Below are 11,212 nucleotides of genomic sequence, written 5' to 3'. Positions count from 1 at the left end.
CCTGCATGAGCTGCTTGTACTGAAGGCTGTTCAGCAAGAAATTCGTGTGAAATCGTAGCATGTGATGCTCCTGGTTGGAGCAGTTAATAACTGGTTAAGCGGCATTTCCCTAAATGGGTTTTCCTCGGCCCAGCCGTCTCTCCTCCATCCCATTGCTCCCCGGTCCTCAGCAATGCCCCAACTCCCTCCCGAAACCTCTCGCTCTGAGCCCCCCGCCAGCGCCACAATCCCGCCACTGTATTGTCCTTCTCGGCACCGAGCGATCTGATCCGCCGAGCCAGAAAGATACCCGATGGGGGAGAGAAACAAAGTGGAAAAAAACCGACGTCCCTGCTCTCCAGAAGGGAGACCCCAGCGGCGCCGCGGTGCCCTGAGCCCTCCGCGGCCGCCCGGCTCGAGCTCCCGGGCGGGGCGCTGTCCAGCGCGCACAGAGTTAAAGGCATCATCGCAGCCATTAGAGGGAAAAGTTGCGGCGCCGCGAGCCCAGCGAAGTCCTCAGCCCGCCCCACTTGCCCACTCCCCACTTCCCGAGCCGGCTCCGTGTTTAGGGAGGGCAGTGATCACGCAAGCCGGAGCGGCGGGCTGACGTTGGACGAGCTGCCAGGTAGCTGGAAGCAGGCAGCCAGGCAGCCGAGACACTTCGCAGCGATTCCAGCCTGGGCTCCGCTGGAAGCCTCGCTGAATCCCAGCCAGCTGGTTCTAACCTTCCAGAATCGCAGTCCCTTCTCCCCACAGCCAGCCCTCGCCGAGCAAGCAGCAGGATGTTTGCAGTGTCGCGCCCAGGGCTCTGAGACAGAGCCTGCCATCCACTCGCACGCCTTTCTTTCAGGGCTTTTCGGCTGTTGGCTACACTGATGTGACCCCCCCTCCCTTTTTGGAATGATGGGGATCTTTTTGGCGTATGTTGGATTTGTTTTCTTTTCCGTTTTATATGTACAACAAGGGCTTTCTTCTCAAGGTAAGTCTGTGCTCAATGGCAAATATACATTTGCTCGCGTGTGTGTGTGTGTGTGTTTCTTACACTCAAAAAGAATGGACAGGCAGATAGAATAAGCTTCCTAGCAAGTAACAGTGGGCTTAGGCTGTATAAATAGTGTTCTGTTTGACGATTTTCTTTAAAGTTTATTAAACTGTAGACAAGCTAGGCTGGAGAGAAAATCTAGCTGGTGCCTGACAATGAGGTGGGCTCCTCGGTGAGCACAAACACAGGGTCGATGTGGTGTGTGTGTGTGTACGTGTGTGTGTGTGCTTTCTATCTGTGTGCATGCACAGGGTAGCCACTCATGCATACATAATCATCACAAACAAACACAGGACTGGATATGGGGACTCTCCATTACCAGTCCCTCTTCCTTGTGTAGTCAGACTGGGCTTAGAGTTTCCCTTTTCTAGGTCCGTGTGACTCCTTTTGTATGTGTGTTTATCAAAGGACAGACTCCTCTAAGGACCCGTAAAAAGCCACAACTTGCGTGACAAGCAGCAGCAGCCTGCTGAACCCAATTGTTCAGGACTTCGTAGTCTGCAGTGGTCGTTTCAGCACCATGAACAGATCACATCTCTGCTGCCAAAAGACTGCATCACTTCTGCAAGCAGAAATGCCATACTCCTTCTGCCAGCTAGAATAGAAAAGTCCTTTTCCGATCAGAATGTCTCCTTAATAGCTTCCCTGTTTTAGGTATAAATACAGTTTCATATCACTAGAGATTTTTTTTGGGGATTTCATAAAATGTTGAAAAGAGACCACATCTCTCTTTAAAACGGGGGTGAGGTGAGGGGGGGAGGAGTGCATCCACCCCAAATCATTTCTGCAGTCCTCACAGCCCTCCTCTCCCTAAGTGTGCATTGTGGTTGTACATTTCCATTGGCCATACAAATCTTTCCAAGACTACTTTTATGGAACCATCAGCTCTTTGCAAAGTGCCCCTTAGATAAGATAAGAACAACCATGTTGGTAACAAGATAAGAGCATTGCATGTTCAAGAAATGCCTTTAGGAGGAAGGAAACATATTTTTGTGAGTTTCACCATGGTTTCATGAATCATGCAAACTAGCAGTGTCAAGGTTGGTAATGAAAAGGCTGAGAAACATCTCCATAGTGACTTCTAAATAATATTTAATCTGAACTCAGCCTAGATGTGTGATCATTACATCTTAGGATGTATGGCACTTCGAAATACAGTGACTTGATGGGAACAAATAAAGGTTAATTTGGAGAGAAGGAAACATACACAGTTTATAAAGTGTCCAACTTGTTTCACTGCTGCAGGCGTGTTTCACTGGTGTTGCTAATAACTGTTTTGCTGTATCAGGAATGTGCATTTTGACAGATAATCATGGTCTACTCTGTTACATGAAACATCCAGTTAGTGGTAGATTGTTTAGAAACTTAGAGGCAAGAGACTCTCCTCATAAATCAACTTGACAGATTGTCTAAATTGTATCTCACTAACTCTCTCAGTAAATTTTGCGGAATACTGCAATCTGACAAAAGGTATTTGGATCTACCTGCGGGCATCTTGGCTAACAGAGTTATTGGCAAGCTTGTTAACCTTTCCATTATCTGGATTTGATCAACAACTAGTGATTTAGGTATGATACCAAAAGTTAGACAGGAAAGAGGCAAAGGAAGGGGGCTGGGGGAACCAGACGAAGCCGAGGATGTAAGAGAGGGGTTTTGTTGTTATTTAAGTCCAGGAAAAATGCAGCGAGCTCTCAAGGAAAGAGACTCTGGCAAGCAAGAGGGGTGTGGATATTCCAAAAGGATGCCTTTCTGTTTTGCAGCAAAATTTACCGAGTTTCCGCGGAACGTGACGGCGACTGAGGGGCAGAATGTGGAGATGTCCTGCGCCTTCCAGAGCGGCTCCGCCTCGGTGTATCTGGAGATCCAGTGGTGGTTCCTGCGGGGGCCGGAGGAAATGGAGCCCGGGGCCGAGGGGGCCGGCGCGCAGGTAGCGGAGCCCGCCGACCCCGCGTCTTCCCTTCGCTTGCCCCGTCCTCAGGGTGTCCGGCCCGGGATTGAGGGCCGAGGTGCTGCCTGGGCACCCTTGAGGGACCCGCCCGGTTCTGTGGAAGCGAGTGACCCCCAGGGCTTCCAGGGAGGGAGAGGGAATTTGTCCTGGGGACGCGAAGTTAAAACCCAGAAGGAAGTCCTGCTGCCCATTTTCTTCCTGTTAAACCGGGAAACGCCTCCTCCTAGAAGTTCTGGTTCTTAGGAAGATGCCCGCCTTGCCCCTACCGCGCTGCCACTTCCCGGGACACCCGCGAGCCCCTTTCCAGGACGGAAGCAGGGGGAGGAGAAGCGGTGGGCGGCCTCCACTCCCCGCCCCACCCCCTCTCCCTTCTCGGGGCACCAGGCACCATCTGGGACCCCAGTCCCCGGGCTGAACAACCAGAGAACCAGAGCGGCCAGCTCCTCTCACCTCCACCTCTAACAGATACGTGGGGTGTCGGGAAGAGAGAGAGAGAGAAGGAAAGGGGGAAATGGAGGAGGGAGAGAGGGAGAGAAGAAAAGGGGAGACCGGGAGAGGCACAGAGAAGGAGAAAGACGGAGAGAGGGAGGGGGAAAAAGGGGGGAGAGGGAAGGGAAAGAGAAGGGAGGGAGAAAGAAGGTAGAAGAGGAGAGAAGGAAGGGGAAAAGAGGGAGAGAGGGAGTGAGTAGAGGGAGAAAGAGAAGGGAAAGGGGAAGGAGGGAAGGGAGAATTGGAGTGGGGAGGGGAGAAGGAGAGGGGGAGAGGGAGAAAGAAAGGGGGGAGGGGGAAAGGGGTAGGAAACAGGGAAGGGGAGACGGGAAGAGAGAGTGAAGGGGAAAGAGAGAGAGGGAAGGGGGAAAAGGGAGAGAGGGAAGGGAAAGAGAGAACGGGAAGGGGGAAAAAGGAAGAGAGGGAAGGGAAAGAGAGGCAAGGGAGAGAGAAAGGAGAAGAGAGGGAGAGAGGGTAGGGGAAAAGGAGGCAGGGGGCGAGAGGGAGAGAGAGAAGGGGAGGGGGAAGGAAGGGAGGGAGGATTGAAGTAGAAAGAAGAGAAAGAAAGGGGTAGAGGGAGAAAGAAGGGGGAGAGAGGGAGAGAGGTAAGAGAGGGGGAAGGGGTGGGAGAGGAGAGAGAATGAGAGGTGGAAGGGGGGAGGAAGAGACGGAGAAGGAGAGAGATGGGGGAGACAGGGCACAGAAGGGAGAGAGGGAGAGAGAGGGAAGGGAGAGAGGGAGGGAGAGGAAAGGGAAAGAGGGAGGGAGAGCGAAGGGACAGAAAGAGGGAGAGGGAAGGGAGAGGGATGGAAAGGAAGAGAGGGAGAGAAGGGGAGAGAGAAGAGAGAAGGAGGAGAGTGGAGAAGGGAAAGAAGAGGAGAGAAGAGAGGAAGCAGGAGAGAAGAGACTACGGGAGTGGGGAGCATGGAGGGGACGGAGGGTGACTTGGGATGAGGCAGGAGAGAGGGTGGTGAGGTGGGAAAGGAGGGGGAGAAAGAAGGAGAAGAGGAAAAGGAAAATAGTGGGAGGAGGGGAGAAGGAAAGGGGGTCCGGGCGAGAAGGGAGACCTAGTTGAGCGAGAGGCGGAGCCCCTGCGAGCCAGCAAGAGAATCTGCGGCCAGGAGCCCGGGGCGGGACGGCGGGAGGAATGGCCGCCGGGGCAAAGGCGCGGAAATTCGTCCCGGGGCACTTGACCCTCACTCACGCCGGCCGCCCCACCCCCGGCGCCCGCGCCACCTCCGGGCCAGCGTCCGCACGGGTAAACCCGCGAAAAAGACCCAGCGGCTCCCGGCCCCGCCTCCCGAGCGCAGCCTCCGAGCGGCGGGGACAGCGCTGGGAAGGTTCCGGGGACAGCGCCGGGAGGGCGCAGGGGACAGCATGGGGACGGCGCGGGGACGGCGTGGGGTACGCCGGGGACAGCGTGGGGGCGCTGCGGTCGGGGCCTGGACGGGGGTGGCCACGCCCCTGGTCGCTCCCCTGTCCCCAGGTCACCCTGACGGCCCTGCCCGGAGCCGCGAAGGCTGTGCTCGCGTGGGGGCGGGCGGTCGGGCGGGCCTGGCGCGGGACTGAGCGTTCGCTCCTTGCCCGCAGGTGGAGCTCTTGCCAGACAGAGACCCGGACAGCGACGGGACCAAGATCAGCGTGAGTGCGGGGGCGCGCCGGGGGCCGCGGGCCCAGGCCCAGGACGCACAGCCCTTCCCTGTCCCCGAGAAGGCGGCTTGCCAGCGCTGCAGGACAGCCCGGTGCCCCTTGCTTGCCTCACTAGATACATACAAATAGAAGCACGTTTAGAGTCCCTAAAGAAAATTACATATTTTAGTCACGTAAATATCTAAACATTCTAGAGAATAGTTTGCTATCCAGAGAGGTTGTGTGACACTTTCTTTCATTGCCTTTTGTAACTACCTAACAGTAAGCGTAAATACAATGCTAACATCTATTCAAATAATGGAAATAATTATGTTTTAATAGAAAGTAAAACACTAGCAGAGGAAAATATTTTTAGGGAGAAAAATATAAAGCATCCAACAGGATACTGAAATTGTGATTAAATTAAGCAACTAAATTTTGAATGTCACTTTAATGCATGGAATGTATTTCCAGTGCTGTTATTCAGAATCATATAAATATAATGTCAAAAGCCAATATAAATGTAAAACCATTATTATAGGAGCTTGACCTATTGAAAATGTAAATTTACAGTTCTACTCTATTGCTTATTGCTTTTAATAAGTGTGCGTAAAATTTTAAAAATGAAAGTCTTATTTTTTTACTCTACCTCAAATGAAGCCACATAGCATCAGTTAATATTAATAATACTGCTTCATCTGATAAATAGAAACGAAATAGTTATGCAATACAACAGGAGGAAATCTGTTAAGCATAAACATATCGTTATTATATGTTTTTAGAAATCTAAAATCCCAATGACCTACATTTTAAAAGAAAATGTATTTTAAGGCTCTTACAATAGCATAAAGTGGTAGAAGATTGGATTACATCATAACTAAAAATGTACAAATATATTGTACATAGAATCTAATTCTGTGATCTAAATGTGTAATCTCAACATGGAAGAAAAAATGACAAAGATGAAATATCAACCATAAACTCTGATTTAAAACTCATAAAATTACTGACTTTTTAGAATACTTCAATTATTCTTATATCACAGAAACTGTTGTTTTCCTACAATATTAGAAGAGCTTTATTGGTGAAATCTAGTTTTTTCTTAATTATTTTATTTTTCACATACATATATAACTAGATAAATTGCTTGGTGACTATTCTTCCTTCAGCCTTCACCCATCCCCCTATCATCTAAAGGCCAGTAACAAAAATAGTCTCATACATCCTGACCTCTGATGCATACAATGAGAAACATGATTACACACACAACTGTTGATGGTATTACCTGTGCCAATAGTGCATAAAAGTTAATGAGTGGAAGAGAGTTTTAGACACAAACTGAGGCAGAAAGTAGTTTGTTCTCTGTTTACCCACTGTGTGACCTTGAACATGTGTTCTCAACCAACAGTTTTTAACTTTGAATTCCCAGGAGAGTTGTTATAAAATACTGATATAAGCTCCACCCTCTAGAGATGCAGACTTAATATTTCTGTATTACTCCACATGACAGTATTTTTAACAGCACCCTAGGTGATTCTAATGTACACTCAGTGTTGAAAATCACTGACCCAAACACCCCAAGCCTCAGTTTACTCAACTATAAAATGGGATAATAATATAAATACTCTAGCTACTTCAAACTTTATTAGGAGATTTAACCCAGAATAAACGTGGAAGTATTCATTTCCATTTTTATAGTATTAGTGTATTTATATGTAATTTTATATACACTTAAACCCATAGGGTTCGATTGTTGGAAATTATTTGTATATATACCTCTATATGTAAAAACGGATGAGTGCTTCTCAGGTCTTTCTAATAATTTATGGCTGTTTGAAAGTGTAGTGTAGTGACCATTAGCAGAAAAAATAACTTTTGGCCTCCTTCATTTCTTTTCTGTATCTTTCAAAATCAACCAAATTCTTGAATCCCAAAAGTCTTATGAAACCTATAATTGTCTCAGTTATGAAGAACACGTGATTATGTATTAAACCTAACTGTTCTGATACAGATGCTTATATATACAATGTATGACATATAATAGAAAATCATATCTAGTATATCTGTCAGATATCTGATCTTGCTATTAGTCTGGAATAAAACTTATTAGAAGAAATAAGAAAGCCAATTTCAATTTTGAAAATCAAGCCAATGTTTTATCAATGGCATCCCAAGTCCCTGCAGCATAAAGTCCCTATAATGGCATGGGATACATACTTTGAGCAACAAGACTTCAGGTGATAGGAAGCTGTACCCCCACGTCATGCCACCCCATGACTAGAGGCAAGACAGCATATAAAATTTAAGAAGAAACAATATTAATATCCAAGTTCATTAACAGCACCTTTAGTAGTCATCCCAGTGTGGGGATACAAGTGCATTCTCACTCAAACCCATGACCAACAAAATATTTTTGTGATGTCTCAGAGTTGAGGGGGTTAGTTTATAGCCCACAGGGAAGGAAAGAGGTTGTTTCACCTATAGAGTTGGCCTTATTGGTTTGTGCTTCATTGAACTGAGTTAAGCAGGCAGAGGCCAATCCCACGATGGAAAAATGACAGAGCTGCTACTGGCCTGTGGACAATGGGGGGCATAAGGCTGACAGAATCTGGCACTGGCTGCATTGAACTAATAATCCCCTGAGTCTGCAAGTGCAGTGGTTGGTGGAATAGGATAACCAAGGCCTTCAGATGTGATGTTAAGGAAATAAAAAGCTCCTTCACTATGGCTATGGGCCCATTAAGACCCTTTAGCTTTCCAATGTTAGCAAACTCAGGGGAAAAAAATGGGAACAAAATCATTTGATGTAGCTCTTTAATTTTTTTTACCTGCAATTTTTCAGACAGTGAAAGTCCAAGGCAATGACATCTCCCACAAGCTTCAGATTTCCAAAGTGAGGAAAAAGGATGAAGGCTTGTACGAGTGCAGGGTGACTGATGCCAACTACGGGGAGCTTCAGGAACACAAGGCCCAGGCCTATCTGAAAGTCAATGCCAACAGCCATGCCCGCAGAATGCAGGCCTTCGAAGCCTCTCCCATGTGGCTGCAGGATATGAAGCCCCGCAAGAACGTCTCCGCAGCCGTCCCCAGCAGCATCCATGGCTCTGCCAACCAACGAACGCACTCCACCTCCAGCCCTCAAGCGGTAGCCAAAATGCCCAAACAAAGTCCACAATCAGGTATGGAAACCCATTTCGAGCCTTTTATTTTACCACTCACAAACCCTCCACAGAAAGGTCAGTCGTATAGAGTAGACACATTTGTGAATGATGGTTTTTAAAATCGGAGACCTAGTTCAGTGCAAGTGATTATGAGAGGTGACTGCTGAGCCTGCACCGATTCACTCAGAGCTCAAAGCATGTGGGTGCGCCCCGTGAGTCCCCTAGTGGTGCTGCATTTCCAGGGCATCTGAGAGCTGGACTCTGGTTTTTATCCTTTCTGTATTTACACACTATAAGAACAATAAATCATGTAATGTTGGTTACATTACAAATGCATGTTCATTTTCTCTACAGATTTATGTATCGATAATGACCCAAACTAAGAGGCTTTCACTTAATCAAAATGTAAATGAGAGAGACATGCCATATCATGCATTTTCAGCGACCCATAGCTCTAAGCAGGACTATTCTCCAAGGGCTTTTGATTTTGAAGGAGAAACCTCAGCTGCGTGTGATGATGATAATGGAAGGACAGAGGGGGGATTGAAGACAGTAAGTGGTGCAGAGATAAGGCAACTCCTGTGAATATGCCTTCCAGGCCAATTTAGAAGCTTAGTCACAGGATTCTGAAGGCAGCTGTGCAAGTTAAAGCTGTTCTGAATGGCATTAATGTATGCAGTCATTCAGCCAATGGAAATGCATAGAAGTTTTAACCTTGATGTGGGATAAAGGCTTTGTGGAATGAGCAGAACCCTGCACAACCCCGCGGCCATCACGATTTCCTCAAACACATGACATGGGATGAAGGGAGCACAAACATACCGACTTCATCCTTCTTTAGGTTTTTCCCTTTATATTTTATCACTGAAGAAGTATTGATGCTACCATCAGTAATGGAAAATTACATTGCTAATATTATTTAAGATCTCTTCAGCCATTAAATTAAAAAGTCTGATTACTTCACCAGGATGATTTCTGAGATCTCATCTCATATCATCCTGGATATGCGCGTGCGCGCACACACACACACACACACACACACACACATCTCAGAAATCATCCTAACCAAATATAGACTTTAATATATATATCAAATATATATATACATGTAGAAATACATATAGGTTTGTATCTTTAAGTCCTTGCTTGTGAACAATGCTTTTAAATGTTTTTAAAATACTATATGCCAAAATAGGTTTTCTGTTAATGCTTTACTTCCTAATGGATGTGATTTGCACATTTGTAGGGCACTTGGATTAGGGTTCTCTGAGTTTGCCCTGCCTTATAATGTAGATGAGCAACTCTCCTGGCATGCCTTGGTCATTGCAATTTATGTCAGTCTGATGAATAGATGGCTTAGCCTCTCTGAAGCCCGATGTGTGTGGATTTGTCTAATTTTTTTTCTTTATCATCTTTTCTGTTTCCCAAATTAAAGGACAAACTAATATAGCTGGAACATATGTGTGTGTATCCATACACACAAAACACACAGGTATATGCTAAATTATAATGGTAACCAAATGATGGTTACAACTTTGTGACTATTATTTCAGGAAGATTTCTTCACATTATCAGAAAAGAAGTTAGACACTACAGGCAAGATTACAGAGTAGACTAAGCAGACAGTTTACAACCTAATTAGCAAGAACACCAATCATGGAAGTGAAATTATTAATATTATCCTACATAGACAGTTCCAAGTTAGATGTCATCAATCTGTTCGGCAGAATAAAATCAAACAGCTTATCTATTCCAAGTGAAGAATTCCAAGGGTAGAGTGAAATGCTTTATCTATTTCTAGAATATTTTCTTAGCTTTGGGGGTTTAATAATGCAATCTAAAAATATCTATTTCTTTTATTTTAATATCTCTTAGCGCTGTGATTAGTGCTAAATGATAAACTCTAGATCTCTTCTAACAATTTTCAAATGAAAATTACTGCTCTTTTTTCATCCCATTGCCAGCCTTGCTGTTAGATACAAAATTGCTTTTTCTAGAGTTAAAGATAGAAGGAGAGAAACAAATGACTCATGAAGTTTATATTCATTAAAAGTCCTGTTCACTAAAAGTATCTGCTTGTATCAAAGAGTAACCTGCAATACCTCAAAATATTTAATTTCAATATTTCCAACCAGTGAATACTGGATAATATTTTTATATACTTCTATCGACATTTTCTAATTTCTATTTCAGAAGCTGGGGCAGTCCAGCCACTGACTTATGTGTAAGCTCCTATACTTGCACAATTATTATATATAATTCAGTATCTGGGGTGGATATTTATATATTATATTCACTGTAATACCCACATCCTGATTTATGATTTTTGCCTTAAAATTTTCAGATTATATTCAAATAAAGCTTATTTCAATACCCATGTTTCATTTATTCATTCATTTATTCACCTTCCATCCCTCCCAGGAACTCGCATACCAAGCATAGGGACGCAAACAAGGAAGACACACTTCTTCTCCTCAAGGAGTTTGTATTTTAGTTTGCAAGAAAACAAAATATTTGTACATTCCATTTATCATGCATCTTTATTTCATTATTCTGTGAAAGGCAAGATGTGGTGAAGGCACAAAAATCAAAATCTTACTTTTGGAAGTCAATAGCTACATTGTACTAGCCTTTTATCTTTTATTGTTTGACGCAAAGAGGCGTCCTTCATCTATGGTATATGGGACACTGTCGTATCAACCTCTGTCAAAAAAAGCTGGCCTGTTTGACCCTTTATTTTCATCATAATCTTTGACTTAGTTGACTAAATTATTTAAACTGAAGTACTCACCTCTTAATTGATACTATTTTTCTGTCGAATTTCTGTTTTATGAAGGAAAACATATTAGCTGAAAATAATTTTATATAAAATCTTCAAATTTTCATACAATTAGTTTAACCAGTTTTTCTAGAGCAGAGATTTACATAAATAGAGGAAGATGGAAAAGATAGTCTATGACCATC

At 44.9% G+C, this 11,212-nt stretch overlaps 1 protein-coding gene across 4 annotated transcripts in view; it reads left to right on the top strand.

The window, feature by feature from the left end:
• Positions 1-363: 363 nt before the first annotated feature.
• The window catches only part of VSTM2A (V-set and transmembrane domain containing 2A), a 29,657-nt gene continuing 18,808 nt past the window's right edge, over positions 364-11,212 (top strand). For 2 of the 4 annotated variants that reach the window (XM_007981285.3, XM_007981286.3), the window contains exons 1-4: positions 364-958; positions 2,782-2,948; positions 5,049-5,099; positions 7,930-8,266. In XM_007981285.3, the coding sequence (XP_007979476.1) occupies positions 880-958; positions 2,782-2,948; positions 5,049-5,099; positions 7,930-8,266 (634 nt within the window). In that variant the 5' untranslated portion in view covers positions 364-879. Of the gene's footprint in view, positions 959-2,781; positions 2,949-5,048; positions 5,100-7,929; positions 10,647-11,212 lie in introns of those variants that run through there. The other 2 variants (XM_007981284.3, XM_007981283.3) reach the window with 2 other exon arrangements.

This window comes from Chlorocebus sabaeus, chromosome 21, assembly GCF_047675955.1.
Source record: "Chlorocebus sabaeus isolate Y175 chromosome 21, mChlSab1.0.hap1, whole genome shotgun sequence".
NCBI classification, from domain to species: Eukaryota; Metazoa; Chordata; class Mammalia; order Primates; family Cercopithecidae; genus Chlorocebus; species Chlorocebus sabaeus.
This window is presented reverse-complemented; position numbering and strand designations above follow the sequence as displayed.